This window comes from Pinus tabuliformis, chromosome 9 (genome assembly GCF_031772625.1).
Source record: "Pinus tabuliformis cultivar Carrire ecotype Pingquan chromosome 9, CPIR1, whole genome shotgun sequence".
NCBI lineage: Eukaryota > Viridiplantae > Streptophyta > Pinopsida > Pinales > Pinaceae > Pinus > Pinus tabuliformis.
In genome coordinates this window covers 119,835,966-119,857,136 of record NC_142307.1, presented here as the reverse complement: position 1 = coordinate 119,857,136, position 21,171 = coordinate 119,835,966, and the positions used below count along the sequence as shown (strand labels likewise).

The following is a 21,171-nucleotide window of genomic DNA, read 5'->3' as shown; positions in this document are numbered from 1 at the left end:
AAGTATTCAACTTTCTAAGGATTTCATATAGTCTCTATAATTTTTTTGATCTCTATAATTTTTTTGGTGATTTTTAAAGGAAAATACTCTTTTTTTAAGGGTGGTTCACGGACACTGGGTGGTTCACGAACACTGGGTGGTTCACGAACACTGGGTGGCCGCTACATCCACGAGAAAAATCTAGGCAGATCAACCTGAAGGGATCTACCATCCAACCAAACAAGTAGGGCCTAACCCCAAGGGCATCGAGGAGATTTGACCCCATGACCTCCCAATTTGCGAGGTACTTAGCAACAGAACTAGACTTATTGAGCTAACCCTTGGGGATTAAAGGAAAATACGTACTTAGCAACGAAACTCGACTTATTGAGCTAACCCTTTATCCCGATCTCTTTCCCTAATATATCCCTACCCAACAGCGGGTTGGGACTCGAGGTAAGTAGAGATAGCATAAAGAAAGAGAAAACACCACTCCATCCGGAGGGATTAAAGGAAAATACTTTTATTCTAAAGAAATCTGGAAAAATGTTTTAGAAAAAAATGGAAATTTGGGAATACTTTTTTGGAAAATACATGGAATATTATTCCATAGGTGAAAATTAGCTCCTAGAATTGTCCTTTTCCAACTCTTGAAGTTAGTGCCAATAAACATCTCCAATTCTAATATAGATTATGCACTTTCCATTTCCATGAAACGAGATTTTCTTTCTTGCAAGCTCCCACTCAATCCAACATTTATATTTAAAAAATGTTGCTAATGTTGGGTTGTTCAAAAGTTTTTTTCTCCAGTCGCTTTAGATCTCTGTTCCTAAAAGGGCGTTTAATCACCATTAGGGCGGTCAAGGGGGCGACGACGAATTTTATGAGCCACCCGCTCAACGGAGATTTGGGAACAATGCCCCCGAAGCTAAAAATAGATGAAAATTTTCCTTGTAAAATATTGTAATTTCATAGTCAATCTGGGTCATTCATTAGGCAGATGATCTCACAGTAAAAGTTATGTTAATTTATGGTTTTTATCCCTAGAAGACAACCCCTCTATTTATATGAGAGAATTGTATCGTGGATGGGTATTATTATTTTGAGCGAAAGAGAGAGAGCAAATTGTGAGAGCAAAGAGGAAATTACAGTGGATTTGTTGTAGGTTGTATCTCTTCATTTTGCTAGATAATATAAAATGAATGGTTGATTGTTTCTCCATGGACGTAGCCCAAAATTAGATGAACCACGTATACCTGTCTTTTGTTTTATGCGCTTTTTTGTTTGTATTTCCACAATATTTTATGTATTTCATTGCTTTGTTAATTAATTTCTAATAACTAATGGATTGGAACTAAGGTGATTGGAATTTGAGACCGAATAAAAAAAAACAAAAATGTGTAATGCAGACCCTACACTAATTGAGACCGAATAAAAGAAAACAAAAGTGTGTAATGCAGACCCTACACTAATGAATGACAGTGGAAAATACGATTATTGGGTAAACGCAATTGTAGTAATAAACAACATAGAAAATAAATTCAATGATTATACAACATGATGGCACCCAGCCCAACACTTCTATAAAATTATAATAGGGTAATGATTTGTTATGCTTGATTAACGTATGGGAATGATTTTGGAATATTTATGTGGTTGATTAAATCATACGGTAAAGTTGACACATGAATGAAATACAAGGGGATATTTTGGCATTCGGTTGATGTGGCATTCAATGAGACAGTAATGGCAATACTTGCCTTGGTGTTGAAGGACAAGAGACCAAAGCAATATCCATATCGGATACCTTTATAGTTTCTTTCTCTTATAATATGCAACTGAATCTCTTTGTTTGAGTGTGACAGAGGCCCAAATATATATTCATAGCTAGTGAACCCAATGAAAAATAGAGGCCCAAAAATATATTCATAGCTCTTCCATTAATGGTTTAAGATATTTGGCTATGGTGTCACACAGCTGACAAGATATTTACTAAACAGGATGCCACCCAAAAATAGAAGCGTGCAGATTTCCCTCTCTTGTTCCTAACCTTTCTTCACTAAAGATGATACTGTTCAAAGTCAGAAATAATGACTGATTCCAGATAATTGTTCTCTTATGTCAGACAAACTACCACCATATACATGAATGCAAAACACTTACCTCGTTCCAAATCATTAAAAATTATCCAGTCTTGCATCTATAGACAAGTGCAGATATACTGATCAGGCGAGGTCGCTCTTCCATTTTTAATTTCCATTTTTAATCCTTTTTTTCCTAACTCTTTGATGGATTCAAAAGAGGATCAAGTGGAATGCAATGCAAAAGATAACAGGCAATGGCTGATACAAGAACCTAATCATGAACAGCTGTAATTGTGCGATTTCTCGGGCCTGAATCAGGGGATAGCACTGACAGTCAACCGAGTGCTCTGCAAATAAAGTCACAAGAAAATACCCATGTAACATCTGAAACCCAAAGGATTGTGTTCAGTGCTCTGCAAATAAAGTCACAAGAAAATACAGATGCTAGCATCTGAAACTCAAGAAACTGTGTTCAGTTTTTATCCACAAAAATGATGTAACTAATGAGCATAAGAACCGCCATCTTATAGCTCACTGAATCTCTGTCAGCAAGCCTTGACATTGGTCTTAATTTAATGTCTTGCCCCGGTAAACTTGATATATTGAAATTAGGTATTTTAGGAATTAGAGCAAGGATGAGGAGGAGAGGATTATCCATTACTAGCAAAATTGTGCAAAGGCACTGGATTTGTCTGTTCTGATCTCAGTGATGAAATTTGCGGGCTATCAGTGCCTTGTGAAAATATACCTGAAAAGTTTTTTAGAAACAAACATTAATTTCCCCATTGATAAAATTCTCCAGGCCAACATAATAAGACTGAACATATTGTAACCTAAATGCTCACCCTTACAGCATTTATATGTTCAGAGATTTAGACCTAATGAAAACTGAAAAATACAAAAGCATAGCAGAACTCAATAGTTAGGCAAGCAGTCAGATGAGGGGAAACAGAAAGAATAAGATCATGAACAGAAAACTGAATCGGCTTCTCTAGGAAAACTTAGATTAAGAGGGAGCCAAAATTACATCAAAGAACAGCAAGGTGATGGATGCTAAGGTTCCCCTCCACCTATTTCATAGAGGCCTATGTGGAATGTGCAAATGATATGACTCCAACATACAATCTGATGATCACCCACTGGTTCAAATCTACCACCCACTAGCTGCTGGAACATCCATGAGAGATGATTTAACGTCTGACACATCAATTAGAGTAACTTCTCTACTTATCGAACACTTCAGATTTGTAAGATTCCGAATGAAAAGTGACAAAAAAATTTAATCGTGGCCAAGTTTAAGAGAAATTCAAGGTCATTTGATCTAAATGGAAAAGAGAAAAAGATGAAAATAAAGCTATAAAGTTCAAAACTAAAACTTGTTAAGGAAAATGGGAAAAGCAGACCCACCATAAAAGAGCAAACCCTTACACAAGTCGTCTAACTATATCACCCAACACACTACACTTACCAGGTTCTGTCTCTTCTATTGAAAAACCCTACTTTAGGCAAATTGGAAGAAAGCCGGCTTTCGTCCTTTCACAGAATTGCAGTAAGAGAATAAATCATACTACACCTTTCCATATTAACATGTATAATAAATGTGTCTTGATGACTAATTGTACATTTAGGTGTTTCAGTTAAAAATAATTGCAATCAAAACACTGAACACAACATGATCTGAAAATGTCGTTTTTATTTATATTTATTTATTAGGCCGATAGGCCTTCCTTTGAAAGGGACTTTTCGTCGTCCTTCTCATTCTAACGCTGACACCTGGCAAACTGACAATTAGCTTCGTCTTCGTACAAGCTTTATTTTCATCTGACACCTGGCGGAGTGAGCATTTTTTCCAATATTCGTTCAGGAAACGACTTAGCGGATTTTTACGACACCATTACCTGCATATCGGCCTCAGGGGCGGAGGTATTCATGGATGCCGCCTCACCTCACTGACTGAGCTTACATCACGAAGAAGCCGAAACCTCGAAGTTCTGGACTGGTGAGCCCTATCGCCCCTCGCAAGACGGAGAATCATACTAAGGGGGCATTCGGTGGGACATTTTCTTCTGCTAAGAATGGGCGCGCAGGGGTTGCACCTCGAACTGCTCTCGGTGATATTACGAATGGGGTCGAGTCCTGTAAGGCTCCAGCCTCTGCGGTTAAAAAGAAGAAGGCGCGGGGAAGAATGCGAAAATAGGTTCTAATCCGAGATGTGAACTAACGGAGGAGGAAAAGCAGAAGGCCAACGCTTGGGCTCGAGAAAGAATCGAGAGGGTTCAGTTTAGTGGTAAAGACATGGAGGTGTTGAAGGCAAAGATCGCAGAAGAAGGTATGTGGGTTTTCTAAGGCCAGTTCTCGTTCGTTGTTAGTTTGTGTTTGTTTTGCGATTAAGGTTTGCAGGTGTTATATCAGCAAGCCTCAGATCTAAAATCTGGTAGGTGTTATTCTTCGCTCGCGGGTAAATAATTATTTGATTTTGGGCTTACATAACTCCATGCCCGTTAGGCACCCACATTCTTACCTTCACTTGGGAGGTCTACATTGGTCACTGGCGAATTTTAAATCGTTACGGTCTTTCTGCTTATGGTTTTTCTCGCTCAAGCCGCAGTAATAATCTATGTTACTGGAAACGTGGCCAGAGACCTATTTCTTGTTCCATTCTTGTTTTCGTGCTCATTCTCATCTTGACACCACATTACAACATTAGTAATCATGGGGAGTGGGCTTCGCATTTAGCAACCTCAAAACCCTCTGTATCCATTTCTTATTACATTTTCGTTTCCCTTTTCTGGAATCGTAACTGGCTCCAAATGATCTGTCGGGCAATTTCTTGCGAATCCCTACATTTAGCAACCTCAAAACCCTCTGTATCCATTTCTGACTTCGAAAGCCAGGCCTCCTTCTGCAGTCAGAACAAGAAAAATTACCCAGTCACGGTTTAATCAGAGCAATGATCAAGTCCCTAGGGACGTTCAAGCTGAGATTCCACCGGTTGATGTTCAAGGTATCTGTATGAACAAGCAGAGTGAAAATATGACAAATGTTGATCAGTTTGAAGGGGATCCCTTGGCCGATGGTAGCGATAACGGAGCTGCCGAGGTTAACGCTGAGCGCAATAAGGGTTCAAAAGTGGCAAGCAAACCCCTTTTCGTCGTGATGCCCAACATTGATTCGGATATGGCTGGGGGTGCTTTAAAGGATAAACAGGGCTTTAACAGAAGGAATAATCGAAGTCCGGTTGTATCACCTTACAAGAAGCCGGCGGGAACATTCTTCCACCTCTGGCCTGAAAACGACAGATTGAATAGTAAGGGCTTGTTTAGAAAGCTCATTTTCCTTGATATTCAATTCCTTATGTGATGAAAATAAAACTCGGAAATTTTCATTCAGCTCTTTAATTAGGGAAATTTTCATTCAGCTCTTTAATTCTTTCTATTAGTGTTGATAGGGTCAAAATCTGCATATTGTTTTTTATCATTTACCCAGTTGATGACTAGCTCTGAATCATCTGCCAGTATCTGGATTTGAGCAGTACCTTTCTTAATTGTTAAATTTTCCAGTATCGAAAATGCACTTAACTCTGCCCAGTAGTTGGTACCTTCTGCCAATGCACAGCTCATTGATTTTTGGCCCGGGTACGCTCACTGGTTTTTTCTTATTTTATAATGATACTGGTGAGTCTGTCATCTAGCAATTCCAACCCATTTCTTCTCTACACTTTGGCTTTAGGGAATACCAACTTTCACAGGCAAATCAGAGAGTCTTTACGTTCTGTCCATTACTGAGCAACAGACAACACCAATAACTTACTATATCCTTGTATGCATATTAAAATGGATCACAATAATCCCCAACTATCTTACTCAGTTGCACAAACTTCAGTCAAAAGTTTTATATATGGACCTAAGAGGAACATTGAACAGAGATGTTATTGTTACCTATTGTCTGCTTTTTTATTAACCCAATTATTATGCCACTAGTGAGGATTTGGACGTAAACATCAAGATGCTCCACATCTTAATTAGCAAGAATAACAGTATATATTCTGATATTCTTGAAAGTGAACTGCTCTTTCACACAATCAAAACAGACGACAAATTCGTTTAAAATTAGGAATTTATGTGCTTGTCTGCTATGAAACATAAGTAACCATGTTTTTAAAATCCAGACATTACAGATTACATATCTTCAATCATAAACTTCAGTGAAAAGTTTTATATATGGACCTAAGAGGAACATTGAACAGAGATGTTATTGTTACCTATTGTCTGCTTTTTTATTAACCCAATTATTATGCCACTAGTGAGGATTTGGACGTAAACATCAAGATGCTCCACATCTTAATTAGCAAGAATAACAGTATATATTCTGATATTCTTGAAAGTGAACTGCTCTTTCACACAATCAAAACAGACGACAAATTCGTTTAAAATTAGGAATTTATGTGCTTGTCTGCTATGAAACATAAGTAACCATGTTTTTAAAATCCAGACATTACAGATTACATATCTTCAATCATATTTGGGTCGGGTATTGGCTGTTCATGGAGATTGCCTAGGAAATATTATCTTGTCATTGCAGCTATCTTTGATATCTGCACTATGTCCAATCCAAAACAAATTTTATGGTTTTGCCAACTGCTGTGATACTTGGGACAGTTTTTCTAGATGTGCCTATTGTTTGGATTGATTTTGACTCTTTTACAGTCTATGTTGCTTATGCACTGCAGCCTGAATATAATTGTGTTTCATGAGCAGGCCTTCGAGAAAATTGTGATATGAGTCTACAGCAATACTGAAATATGACTGGAACATCATACAAGAGTCTTTACACTTATGTGTGCAACCAATAATGTTAAAAGAAACAAGCTTTACAATCCAGGGCCCCTGCATGCCGATCTAATCTTAAAACAAAGGCCACAATTTAAAGATATGTGGAGGTTAAATGCCCCAGAAGCAATTGGCCAAAACGTGTTATAAAATTGTATAGTCATACTCCTCTTGAGGATACCCTTATCTAACGTCATGTGAAACTCAAGCCTTTGCTAGAGCTGGTAGTAAACCTATAACAAAGAAACTTCTAGTCACTGCTTGTAAAGTAATACGACAAATTGCTGGAAGAATACTGTCATTGTTGGGTCAAATTCTAAAGTCAAAATGGTCTAGTGGAGCTTTTGTTGTTTAGTGCCAGTGCTATCAAACATAAAGCTGCTATTTATACTGACATTTTTTTTCTTTTATGAAGAACTGTAGAAGATACCAGTCAACAAACTGAGCATAGCACAGTGAGCAGAAATTTAATTAAATGGAACCTCAAAAGTCAACTGCTGAGGCATGGAAATATGTCAACGAAGGGTCGGATCGTATTTATCGGTTTTGTGGAAAACACTATACTGGTTCCACAACAGAAACAGTGGATCACCTCCTTGGTACCTCTAATGGAAATGGAGGTGGCATTGAAGGATGCCCAAAAATATCCGATGAGCAGAAAGATGCAGTTTGGCAAGAGCATGACAACTCAAAACGAGGAAGGAGAAAGGAAATAAAGAGGCAACGGATTCAAAGGGAGATCACCATGTCTTCTTCACTTGGCATTCCGTCTTTCACCTCAAATTTTAGTGGCTCAAGTTCTACCCCAAATTTTAGTGGCTCAAGTTCTACCCCAGCAAAAATAGATGGAGCATCAACATTAAATGCATTTTCGAAACCTTTATAATGAACTATTTCTTTTATTCTGGGCTCTTCACATGCTTGGTGATGCATGTTAGAGTGCCAAGTATTGTGAGTTCAGTTATTTTAGTTTCATATTGTCTACATATGGCTCTTGGGCCTTTACTCGGATTTTAGAAGTGCTATCATTTTCATTTTGGAGGACAGGTTTTTTCAGTCGACATTCTTTACTGTAGATTACAGCTGCTGGCTTATAATGTGGATAAGTTTAGGTCCTGTTCATCTTTCTGAAAGGTAAATGAAATGGTGTCATTGGTTGCCATCTGAAAGTTTTTGTTGCCTGGATATCAAATTTCCTCGTGGTTTACTTACATCAGCTGCTTCCTTAACTGTATTATTTTAATAGATCAATGGAGACCGCATTCGTAAATGTTAATCTGTGCTTTTTGTTGGTTAAATGATCTGTGTTTTGCAATACGAGAGAGCAGGTTGGGCTCTAGAGCCCAAATGGCAAGATTCCTTCTACATTAAACAACAAAAACATGTCAGCATTTTACCCTTAAATCACATTCACAAACTTGAGTTTTATATCATTTGGATGTTCAGCTTTCGAAGATGCTCCAGACACTCACAATGGGTTGCACACTGCTATTACTCTGTTTTCGAAAACTCTCAATTGCTTAGAAATTTGCAGATATGGACATAAATCCAATTCCAATATCAATTTACCATGTCCAATAATCTCAAGATTACAAATGATAAGAAACCATCATTACAGCCACCATAATAAAGAAATAAACTACACCTTGAGTCACAGGAAACAATATTTTGCAAAGAGAATAACATAAAAATGCGCCCTGAACAATTATTCAGAAAACTGAGGAACTGTAAGTAACTGTAATTCTTATCCTTAAACTTTCATCTTTTTCTGTTATAAATGTGATGGTGGTTAAATGAATGTATAAGATTTTTAATATTTATGGCCTTTTCTTATAAATTTTGGTTAACAATTGTTGTACAGGAAAGCACGGTGGCGCTAATGGAGATGAGGAAGAAGAGCCACAACATTGGAAAGAAGATCCTTGTGGCAATTGAGATTAGCAGCAATGCCCTCCCTTGCGAAAAAACCTGAGGATTTCTCATTAGGTCCTTCTCTAGAGATATTCAATATTTGTCATGCTTGTATTAGTAAGTTGGCCTCATGAGAGGTGCATAACACAAAAATGTGTACATTAGAAAAATTTCATTCAACTTGGAATATTGTTTGAAGTTCATTTTATAAGGATGAGGCATTGCTCACTACCAAAGAGTCTGAATTTGCATGATTGAAAAGCGTTGCTTGGATGATGCTACATGCACATGTTTACGGAAGAAAACTAGGTCTATGTGTTGCTTGTCTGTCAAACACGGATGTTTAGATCTGATATAACTGCCACCATTCATAATTTGACATATGACTTGCCTGCATGGTCTGTCAGCATATATCCCATTGCAAGAATGTGGCATTCAATACTGCAAAGGTGAGTTGGTTTTCCTTGGTTGCATGAAGGTTAATTGAATTGGCATTGAACTGTTACCCATCTGGCAGTGTTCCTACTCATCATTTTGTGTATTGCATAATCATCTATCATTTCTAAAAAGTTCTACTTTTGTCTGGGATAATTTTATTGGGCTATGAAGGTGGTTATTATTAGGGGTCTGATTAGTCAGGTGATAAGATTTAGAAAGCTCGTGTTTGTCTAGTGGTAGAGAAAATTAGGACACCAAGCAAAAGTTATCAAGCAACCACAAATATGGTGTTAATATTTAGAAAAAGCGTAGTTATCACACGAAGCAACAGTGTGTGCTTTTCTTAAATATTTGCAACCAAGTGATTAAGAAAGTTGAGGTAAACTCTCTTGTTGATTCATCATTGTATCACCTTTTATTGAGTACTTGCCACACTCCCTTTCCTGGTTTTTTTGTTTTGTCCAGTATATGTTGGTTGATTATTGTTCTGCTAATACTGTTGTCAATCTAGGAGTGTATCAGTAGTGAGTTTGTGCATTTCCCTGTTCTTTCTGATGGTCATAACATAAATTACGGAGAACACATGAAATACTGTGATACTGTTGAGTAAACAATGAATGGGAATCAGTCCTGTAGTGTGCTTTCGTAAGCATTCATTGTGTATACACTATATAGTCAACTAATTTAATGCATATATGAAGTAATGTTCCATTAACTTATTAAGTTATTTGTGAAGGGTGGTTGTTACTCTGTTCATGTAAATATCAGCAGTTGTATTTTTTTCAGTAAACGTCTGCCTTGCAATTTTGAGATGCAGGACTGCAAATTCACATTTTTGGAGTTGATTGGGTTTATCTCTTATGTTTTTGTTGGGATTTTGGAATCAAATGAGTGGGCTTTTTGTCCATTATTTCGCTCTCTTTAAAAAGACTTCTATGAACGCTTTCTCATCCAATTGCACAAACCTATTTTTTGGTTCATCTATATAAATGATACTAAATGAATTTTATGAAAAGCAACTTACAATTAGTTAATGTTTTAGTTATAGTGTGAACCACCAATGTAAGTGATTTGTTTTAATATTTGCAAATCTAATTCCCCGCTTTTCAATTACCATGTAAAACACTGTAATTTACTTTTCCGCTGGTACACGCTGGTCATCGTGGTTAGTGTCTTCGTCACTACTGAGCTTTATATATGCTTGCCTATCCATATAGGGTTCCTCCTTTTACTAATCCTATCGGCCTCTCTTTGTACCTTCTGGGACAATTGCTAGTATTAATCACTGAGATAAAAACACATGCCCATACAATAAATTTCAAACCCTTACACTGAGATAAAAACACATGCCCATACAATAAATTTCAAACCCTTACAATGAATCCATAGGACAAAATAACACCCATGGAATAAACAAACTAGAATGAATCAAATAAAGAAAAGGAAAGTTGACTGTGTCGTAGCCCCAAAAACAGCGATCCAACCGTAAGCAAGTGCAGAGTTCTTTATAATGGTCCTGTAGCCAACCAAACATTTAAGATTGAATGATAATCATTTAGTTCTGGTGTAACAGTACAGTAAATCGGACATTAAGAAATAAATTAAAACCAGACAAGCAATAAATCTTACTTGGGATGGAAAAGTCTCTAATCTTAGGTGTTTATTTTTAACGTTAACCAACCACTGCAAACAGGCGAAGCCTAACCATTATTCATTCATTCACCAAGTAAAAAACGACGAATAGAAAGTACATTAAGAAATAAATTAAACATGAAGAGCAAAAAATCTTACTCCTGTTCGCGCTCAGATCGATTGATACATTTGATTTCAAGTCTTTTTTGGGATACATTCCACCAGAATTGAACGTAATCCCCTGCCTTAAGTCCTTTCCTCCGGACAAACATTCCCCAGCCCTTTTGGAAAACGAAAGCATGACGACCTTGACATTTCAGCCTAAACATTTCTTCTACTTCTCCTTTGATTTCCCAATCATATACTCTAAGCTCAATTTCTGTTTCGATCACTTCATCATTCGAATTCTTTAGCCAGCAAACCTGGAAACGGGTTTTAATAGAAGACCAGGGGATTTTCAATCTACTGTGATTACCAACATCACTGGCAGTAAGTTTCTTTTCAAACAGAAACTTTGAAAAGATGGCCATTGCTTCTCTTCTGAGATATGCGAAGTAGAAGTAAGTATAATAGGCTCTTGAAGCGCTCGATGCTATCCAGGACTTAAAAAGGAAAATTTCTGTGATTTCCACTTCTGTGGTGTCAAGGTGAAAGTTACCAACGGCTGCAGAAGTCAACAAAAATACACGCCCTCTACATGGACGATAGTGACGTCTCCCGGTATGACGTCTGCCGGTATGGTACGTGAACAAGTTGTGCGCCGTGGAGACTCATTAAAATTAAAATAATAATATATTTCTCATTAGCAATGTAAAATAGTATAAAACAACACTATTGGATTGGAGATAATTTCTTTATTAAAAACGAAAGTAAAGTATTAATATCTTTCTCATATGTCACAGTACTTAGTCCAACAACCTTTCTCTCATTTGTCTTTAGTGAAAAATATACCTGTTTTTCCGAAGTTGTGTTCTTTTCGAAGTTGCCTTTATCACTCCGAATCTGCCAACTGACCACCAGGCTACGTCATCATTCCATCACTCCGAAGTTGCCTTTATTTTTAAACTGTTCCATCATATGACTTTTTATATTCCATCACTCCGAAGTTGCCTTTATTTTTAAACTGTTCCATCATATGACTTTTTATGACATTTTTATTTTTAAACTGTTCCATCATATGACTTTTAAAATTTATTTGTACAAGTTTTATCTAATTTCAAATTGTACAATAAAAGAACAATAGTTGTGAAATAATTTTCAACCAAAAACATAATGTGCATAATTTCTGAGTTGGATACAACAACCTTTTTGGTGGCTCCCCCAACAACTGACTTTGCAGACAAGAAGTTGTGTTCAACCTCATTTCGGACAAAACCCAATAGTCTAATGCTATTTACTCACAAACCACTGTTGAAAGTCAGTGCAATTTTTTACAACAAACACAAAACAAAGCTCAATTTTTTAAATAACCCACTACTCAGAATTCCGCTGGTTTAATATCCCACTAAAGACAAATGGATTCAGTGCATCAAGCTCTACTGAAATTTCAAACATATAAAAGTCTAGTCCAATTTTTTACAATAAATACAAAACAAAGCTCAATTTTTTACATAACCCACTACTCAGCTGCTTTAATATCCCACTAAAGACAAATGGATTCAATGCATCAAGCTCTACTGAAATTTCAAAAACATATAAAAGTCCAATCCAAATTTTTACAACAAATACAAAACAAAGCTCAATTTTTTACATAACCCACTACTCAGAATTCAGCTGCTTTAATATCCCACTAAAGACCAATGGATTCAATGCATCAAACTCTACTTAAATTTCAAACATATAAAAGGCTTACTACACAAAATTCATGGGTGTAAACCCTTTACTCAAAATTCAATCATAGCAAAATCCTGTGATACCCACTTTCCAATACAAAACCCAATACTCAAACATTCATTCAATACGAAACCCAACAGTCAAATATATGGACAGAACTTGGACCGGACTGCACAAAGGGCAGTCAATTTTCAAGTGACTGTTGTAACTGGTGAATTTGTTGATTCTCCCACACTCCTAAATTGAATAGAATGAAATGCCCACTAAGGAGTGTGGCCGTAGTTAATAGCATAGAACTTTGACAGAAATGCAAGCGGCCAGATACACACAACTCCGGCTATTCGGTGGAGTTCGCACAGAGATCAGAGCTTTCAACCTGAGCAATCGAGTCTCATAATAGTGGTTCAGGTTTTTGTCAATATTTTGTTTAGAGGCACCCCGGGAGTTCAGAAACTGATTAAGTTCTCAACTAGTTTTTATCCAATGTAAGTTTTATCACCTATATCAATTTCTGGATGTTTTATCGATAGGCTGGCCATTTTATGATATTGTGCTTAGTTTGTAATTTTTTCTTCTCAACTTATGTCTTCCACTAATTCACATTTGAATTCATAATTTGTTTACTCAATATTATGTAAAATTTGACACCATACAATTATATCATCCATGAATCACTTCAAGAAATTACCAACTATAACAATGTAGTTTTTATTTGTACAGAGAGAGGGAGGGATTTCAAAAACCTGGCAACGCAAAATTTAAGTTGGGCACTGCTCTTCCGCCACGGAGATGTATATAAACTGATGACAGACTCTGAAAACTCAACAAAAATCTACCGACACACGACGAGAACGCGAACACTGTTGGGGTTGATGTTGGTTTTAATTCTGTGTAGCGTCGCTGGCACAAAAGTACCTGTATAGTTGACGACTCGGGCCCTGCCATACATTCCAAAAATTGTATTTTTTTAATGAAAATCCAACTGAGAGGTGGGACTTTTCATTGTCAGCGGCAACTGAGCACGCTTACCCGAAGTTTTTCGTTTAAACGCCATGGAAATATGAAGAAAACCTGGGAAATTTCCAAAATATTTTAAGCGTTGGAACTTGGAAACCCATTTTGTAGAAAGATCTCTGGGAAATTCCCAAAATATTTTGTAAGCATGGGAAATCCATTTTGTAGAAAGATCTGAAAATATTTATTCATAGGTTATCCCTCTTGGCAGTACCGCGCAGTCCCGATGACATGACAAGGAAATTTGATGCCAGGAAAGCTGTAGCACAGTCGTTTTTCTTTTCTGCCAAAAACCGTCACCATCAGTGACATCTCTTTTATTATATGACTGATTGCTTGGTTCCGGAATTCCAGCGCAACCAAGTTTTAAGGAAATTCTCCACTGTTTCTTTCACCTGATGAATTCCTACACAACCAAGTCAACTAGAATGAAAAGATATCTACTCGGAGCCTGTGGTAAGTTTCATTGTAAATGCTCAAGCGATAAACTCCAAACACCTGATGAATTCCTACACAACCAATTCAACTAGAATGAAAAGATATCTACTCGGAGCCTGTGGTAAGTTTCATTGTAAATGCTCAAGCGATAAACTCCAAACACCTGATGAATTCCTACACAACCAATTCAACTAGAATGAAAAGATATCTACTCGGAGCCTGTGGTAAGTTTCATTGTAAATGCTCAAGCGATAAACTCGATTGTGAATTGAATGCGAATTGAATACAAAATCCTGAATTGAATGCGAATTGAATACAAAATCTTGGCCTGAGGATTTAGTAAGCATGTGGATGATCATGTTTTTGTGAATTCAAGGGAGTGAGTACGACTGCAAGTTGCCCCCGCGCGAGTCTGGACTCTGAAGATTATAAATTTCTAACTTTACTATTCACACCATATTAAATATATATAAAAAAAATTATAATTTTTTTTTTAAACTTTTAATTTTTAAACCTGCCCGTCAATATGACGTTTTTGAAATTGAATGGCAAGTTACGCATAACGTGGAGGTTTTAAATTAAAACGTATTTTACGAGTAAAATTGCAAAATACGGGCAGACGGGCGTCAAATTTAACCCCTGGTGAGTGTGGTTTTTCTTAAGAGAAGAAGCTTCTTGATGTTTACGTACATGCTTTTGTTTTGAGATCGCCGTTATTGAATATTGCGTTTATAGGTGAGTGTGGTTTTTCTTGAGAGAAGAAGCTTCTTGATGTTTACGTACATGCTTTTGTTTTGAGATCATTTTTGGGTAAACTGTCTTAATTTAAAAAAACAAAAAAAAAATTGTGTATTCTCTAAAATATTGTTTTTAAGAGGCTGTTTCAAAAATTATTGTCTTAAAGATTATTGTTTTAAATATTATTGTCTTAAAAAATAGTCTTACCATTATTCTCTTAAGAGACAATTTCATTTTTGTCTCTCTAAAGACAACACTCTTGGATTAGAGATCATGTCTTTAATACTAGCTATTGTCTCTCTAGATAGAGACATAAAAAATTTATTTAAAAAATCACTTTTGTCTCTTTAGAGACAATATAAAACAATGAATCCAGAAATATCTCACCATTGAAATAAATCGATATAAAAAACATTTAATTAAAAATGAACTACAAAATCATTGATTAATTCATATTAGCGCACAATGGAATCGAACCACCAACCTCCTCGTAAAGCAGAGGCTCTTCCATTGAGCTAGCAAACTTTAAGAAATTATGTGAAGAGTTATGGCAATCCTTAATGTGAATGAAACTATGAAATTACAAATACATAATGTAAGAATACTCTGCTGGTCATCCAGAATCCAACTTAAACTCTATCCGCTAATTCCTCCAAGAAAGCTTTCCAACAACTAACAAGAAAATGAATGTAAGAATAAGCCAACTGTCAACAACCATATAGGTAAGGCAGGTCTACCCTTCCCTAAGGGCAGGTGCCGAATAGAATTGCGAGCTTTTGCCATTAAGTCCAACAACCTTGTTAGATCCTTTGGGGGCAGTGACTAGGCCAAGAGTACCCTAGGTGACCAGGCCACTATGACCTTATCATAAATGTGCAGACTGTAATTGAGACCAAAAGGGATTTAGGAGTGCGGCATACTACATTGAGAGAGCCTCAGGTCACCAAGTCATTATGAACCTAATCGTAAACAGGCACTGTAACTGATCAAGAATTGTCACACAAAATATTACATTTGTTGAACCCCGAGCTTTACCAACTCACGCCCAAACAATAAATGGATATGGCAAAAAACTGAAATAACTAATTTGAGGATGTTCTAGTTTCAATTTTTCCTTGAAACAATTTCCCCGACACTATTGGAAAAACAACATATGTAAACCAATCAAAATGTCCATATCCAAAAGACTGAAAGAATATGAAGATGAAGTGTGGGTTTACTGAAAAAACCGCTCTTTTCCTCAAACCCGCTCTTAAGGGCTGTAACAAATCATTCTCAAGCAACCCACGGACAAGAAAAAATTCAATCAATCCACAGATGCACCAATAAATCAAAAAAATAATACATAGAGAAAGGAATGGGAAAAAGGTTTTCAAAAAAGATAAGAAAAAAACCAATTTAAAAATAAATAAATAAAATAACCCCAAAAAGCAGTTTTCAGAGTGCATGAGAACTTACCCTCTCAAGCTCATCTTGAATTTGTTGTAGCTTTTCAATGGAGAGAACAAGCTCACCATCTATGTGCTCTTCCTCTTCCCCTTTTGATCTCTTGGACTTGTCCATCCTGCCTAGTCCTTCTGACCCAAAAGTCCTAAAAATCCAACAGAGTCGAAGGCACAGGCAGAGTGGCAGAGAGGGAATGGTCCTAGCATTCATTATTACCTCCAGAAATGTTGCACGCTCCATCATGCCATCCTCAATGAAGAAAACTTCCAAAGCTTAAAATTTAGATCCTAGCATTCATTATTACCTCCAGAAATGTTGCACGCTCCATCCTGCCATCCTCAGTGAAGAAAACTTCAAATGGAATATTATCATTAAAATACCAAACAAGTTGTTGATTATTTTTTACTTCCACCTACAAAAGAGTGTTTGCCAGTCCAGGAGATATGTTTTGAAACAATACCATTGGCAGCAGTGTGTGTGCTGAGCTACCAGGCTACAATGGTGGCACCTAATTTACCAGGAACGAAACTTAGAAAAAGGACTCAAAATAGATGTGCATCTACATCCTATTAAACTAGCAATATTTACAGTAAATAGAACTAATATCTCAACTATTTTCACATTTTATGAACTGCACCTGTAGAGGTCCAGCAGCTGCAAGACCAAAAGAGTTATTCTAAAACTTCAAGCTGTAAAAAATTTGACCATCACGCCATATAAGTTTCCCATTGATCTGAAGGCCTTGACATACTGATGATGCAAGTAAAACAGGCAATGGAGGCCTGCACAAAGCATTAACCAAATATCACAAGTTGCTTTAATCAGGTTGACGCTTATCATAGTAAATACAATTCACATCTAACAACAATAAAGCCAATTTTTTCCATTTGTTCTTTACAAAATGAAATGGAATTGACTATCTAATACCCACCCAGAGCCTACTGCTCACTAATCTCCAGGGACAAGTGCATTTCCTAAACCTATCAAATAACCAAGAAGATCTAGGACAGGAGGTGGAGTTGCTGCTATGGGTACTGCTTTTGATTGAACATTGGGACCTTTGGCAGGTGAAACATTGATTTTTGTCTCAATGGCTGATAATTATTCATATGGAAGGTAACAATTTACTTGCAAGTTTGGAGGTAACAAGGTACATTGGGAGGTAACAAGGTACAAGGTACATATGGAAAGACATATGGGAGGTAACATGTACAAGCATAAAAAGTGCTTAGAAGAATATATGTGTGCTCTGACTTCTCAGCAACATCAAGGAAAGACTTAATTTCAAAAATAAATTCTTTAATGAGCTCTATACCTATTACTTACCACTTCAGATAGAAGTGTTGAGCGCAATGTTGTGAAAAGCGCGAGTGGGATTAAATCGGCGCCGGGAATGAAGCAGAAAAAATTGGAAAAAGCGGGAAAAAAGCGTTTGGTACAAAAATATTCGTTTTTTTTTCATTTTTTTCAATTTTTTTAATATCTAAACCATCTACAACATAAAATAAATACATTGACACATAAATATGATAAAAAAAACTAATATATAAGATGTTTAATATCATTTCTAGCGCTAAAATCACACATAACATTGAATCATGTCCTGAATAGTAAGTCCTGACTCCTGAGTCCCAGCGCAGCCTCAAAATATCAACAAAAAATATGATAATGTATCTCATCATGTCATAATGTCATATACAATAAAATGAAAGTCTAATCCTATTGATTTCCTCTGCCCCTCTTGCGAGAAAATGTCACAGCTTTCTCTTTCCCTCTAGATGTAGATGTTGGTGCCTGTGCTGGTAGAAATGGCAATGGAGTCTGATGTGCTCTAGAAGCTGAAGAACTAGAAGTAAGAGCTACAGGAGGTAGACGGAGACCACGTCCTCTACTGGTGGTAGTGGTAGCTCGGGTAGGCAGTGTCACCTCCTCCTCCTGCTCCTCCTCATCCTGCTGCTCCTCCTCCTCCTCCTCCCCCTCATCCTGCACTAACCAATCATCAGTAGAATCCATGAGAGGCCTCTCGGCCTCAACCCTCCATGCAGCAGTGGTGTCAATCCCATCCAATGAGATGGCATCCACATCAGGTGTCCTTTCAAGTTGTCTCACCCACAATCGAAGATTGTAGTAGACGTAGACCATGTCATTAAGTCGCTGGGACTCCAACCTGTACAAAGATCATGAAATAATAATTAATAATTAATATTATAAAAAAAATATTGTTTAATGAATTCAAAAATTTATTTGGAAATTTGCAATATTTTAAATGTTTAAGTGTTAACCTGTTGCGCTTCTTGTTGTGTATTTTTTCAAATACACTCCAGTTGCGCTCACATCCCGAGGAGCTGCATGTTTGGCTGAGGATGCGTACAGCAAGCTTTTGCAAAAGGGGTACTCTGCCACCATACATCTTCCACCATGCATCTACAACAAAATTACAAATAAAATTTTAAATAAACATAAGAAAAAAATGGAATTTGAAGAGAATGAAATTTGAAACAAAGTTACAAACTAAAAAATACCTGGCATTTTAGCCGTCCTATCAGTGACAGCGATCTCAAAGCCATATGTGCCACCTGCCATCTTATATGTCTCAATTTTTTTAGAGATCTCCATACGTTGTTCTGGAGATCGCACCATCTTCTGGACACATGATAAGAATCCATCCATGATCTCACCATCAAAATCAAACCCACATGCATAAGAAAATGCAGGGTTCAGGAAAAGCCCAGCAGCATGAATGGGATGATGGAGTGTGTTGTTCCATCGCTCATCAATCACTCCCCATAGAAGGAGTTGTTTCTGAAACCCATCATCTCCCTTATCATCATAGTAGGTCCGAATGGCTTCTTTGGCCCTGTCCATGGCTTCATACAAATAGCCCATTGCGGGCTTCTCACCATCAACCAACCGAAGAACCTTTACCAAAGGTTCAGTAACTGCGCACACCTCCTGCACTCCCGCCCAGAAGTCTTCCTAGTATGAAACTAGTCTGCATACGGCCTCTCCTTCTGGTTTGCGGCTCATTGGCAAAGCACGCCACTCCTCTGAAAGAAACATTCTCTTCACATCCCACATAGAATTCAAGAGGGATTGAAGAGATATGAAACTCGTGGCAAACCGTGTAATGGCGGGGCGCACTAACTCTTTGTTGTTGGTGCATTTTCTCATCAAGCTAAGCACAGATGTGTGATTATATATAAATTTTGTGATGTTTTTTGATGAGTCAACAATATCTTTGACAAAGGGAATTTTCCCTATGTCCTCTAACATCAAATCAATACAATGGGCAGCACAAGGTGTCCAAAATAAAGTAGGATGCCTATCCATCAGCATTCTACCAGCAGCAACATAACTTGCAGCATTGTCCATTATGACTTGGACAACATGTTGTTCACCCACCTCCAAAATAAACACATCCAGCAAATCACATAAATTTTTTGCATCTTTGATTTGATGAGATGCATCAACAGATTTGATAAACATAGTCCCCTTGGGACAACTAACCAAGAAGTTTATAAGGGTTCTCCCCTTTTGGTCAGTCCAACCATCTGACATAACAGTGCATCCTGTTTGTGCCCATGATGCCCTAAAATCCTCCAATCTTTGGGTGCAGTCACGCTTTTCATCTTGAAGAATCCGGCCTCTGAAATCATGATAAGAAGGGATTTTGTACCCCGGGCCAACACTGGCAATAGCATCAACAATAGGTTGGAAAAATGGATTATTCCTTACAATGCTGAAAGGAATATCACTCCAGAGGAGAAATTTTGCCATCAACCTGTCAGCTTGTTCTTTTTCAGTTCTTTTTAGCATTGAACCGATAGATGGTTGTGAACCAGGTGTGGTTCGAGGAACAAAAAATGATGATGCAGCTACCGGATTAACTGATGTTGCAGTAGAACCAGTGCCACTTGGCCCACTTCCTTCAGCTGACCCTTTTAGTTTCCTTTTGAGTTCTTTGGCCTCTCTAGTGTGCTCTAATTCTCCCAATGCTCTCATGGCTCTTTGGATAAGTTCAGAATTTGTATTTATACAGGGCCCCACATCATGTCCAGGGATTTGTGCAAGGTGAAACTTCAACCTGTACACCCCCCCGGGTATGTGCTTTCCACACAACTTGCAATACAAGTTTTGTCTATCATTCGGAGCTTTATGTTCACCATATTCCCAGAAAGGATCCAATTTCCTTGGCATGTTTGTTTTTGAATTTTGAATTTGCAAACCTATGGGAAAACAAGGATTAGGAAATAGGAATTTAGGATTACAATTTAGCATTTACAAAATTACAAGTTACAAATTCCCAAAATCCAAAGTTCCAAACCCAAGTTACCCAACCAAATGGCAAATGCCAAAAACAATGAAAAAACATAAAAAATGTTTAAAAAAAATGAAAAATAAAAAATAAAAAATTGGTTCCCATAGTCATACCAATTTACCCATCCCAAATCAATGAAAAAATACAAAAAATTCTTTAAAAACAATGAAAACAAAAGGAAAATGGTGCCCATATGAAGTTTCCCAACCAAAAACAATGAAAAACAAAGTTTTTAAACAAGGAAAACAAAAAAAAATTAATCCACATACCGTTTTTATGGAGAAATTGGTAGTCTCCTCTTGAATTTGTCCTACAAGCACTTAGATTTGCTCACAAACCCTCCAGCTCCTCTCTCCAACACCTTCTCCTCCTCCTACGCGTGCCCACAGTCCAAATGAACAAAAAAAAAAAATGAAATTCGGATTATAAAACCTGCTGCCGCGCGCCCCCATGCTTTTTTCGAAAAAAAAAGCGCCAAAAAAAGTGCCGCTTTTTACCCATAAAAAGCGTG

At 37.2% G+C, this 21,171-nt stretch overlaps 2 protein-coding genes across 7 annotated transcripts; one reads left to right on the top strand and one right to left on the bottom strand.

Moving 5' to 3' along the window:
* The first annotated feature begins 3,955 nt into the window (after positions 1-3,955).
* On the top strand, positions 3,956-9,014 carry LOC149147376 (uncharacterized). Of its 6 annotated transcripts, none has more exons than XR_016262893.1 (3): positions 4,401-5,370; positions 7,308-8,026; positions 8,754-9,014. XR_016262893.1 is itself a non-coding variant. In XM_089440768.1 (2 exons), the coding sequence occupies exons 1-2, from the start codon at positions 5,076-5,078 to the stop codon at positions 8,825-8,827; spliced, it is 369 nt and encodes a 122-aa protein (XP_089296894.1). In that variant the 5' UTR covers positions 4,401-5,075; the 3' UTR covers positions 8,828-9,014. The 6 variants fall into 6 exon arrangements, 2 of the variants coding, with proteins under 2 accessions (XP_089296894.1, XP_089296895.1); XR_016262892.1 differs by having other exon boundaries at positions 7,308-8,619; XR_016262894.1 differs by lacking the exons at positions 4,401-5,370; positions 7,308-8,026 and adding an exon at positions 3,956-4,392.
* Positions 9,015-10,594: 1,580 nt separating this feature from the next.
* LOC149147375 (B3 domain-containing protein Os02g0764100-like) lies at positions 10,595-11,491 on the bottom strand. The gene is made up of 3 exons (XM_089446095.1): positions 11,033-11,491; positions 10,871-10,924; positions 10,595-10,757 (listed from the first exon to the last, which is right to left on the bottom strand). The coding sequence occupies exons 1-2, from the start codon at positions 11,401-11,403 to the stop codon at positions 10,894-10,896; spliced, it is 402 nt and encodes a 133-aa protein (XP_089302221.1). The 5' UTR covers positions 11,404-11,491; the 3' UTR covers positions 10,595-10,757; positions 10,871-10,893.
* Positions 11,492-21,171: the final 9,680 nt, after the last annotated feature.

What these genes read in the sequence shown, in the direction of transcription:
- LOC149147376 (XM_089440768.1), top strand. Translation starts at nt 5,076, where the DNA reads ATGAACAAGCAGAGTGAAAATATGACAAATGTTGATCAGTTTGAAGGG. An exon ending in TGAAAACGACAGATTGAATA is followed by an intron (nt 5,371 to 8,753) that starts GTAAGGGCTTGT and finishes ATTGTTGTACAG; the next exon opens with GAAAGCACGGTGGCGCTAAT.
- LOC149147375 (XM_089446095.1), bottom strand. Translation starts at nt 11,403, where the DNA reads ATGGCCATCTTTTCAAAGTTTCTGTTTGAAAAGAAACTTACTGCCAGT. An exon ending in CGATCTGAGCGCGAACAGGA is followed by an intron (nt 10,925 to 11,032) that starts GTAAGATTTTTT and finishes GCCTGTTTGCAG; the next exon opens with TGGTTGGTTAACGTTAAAAA.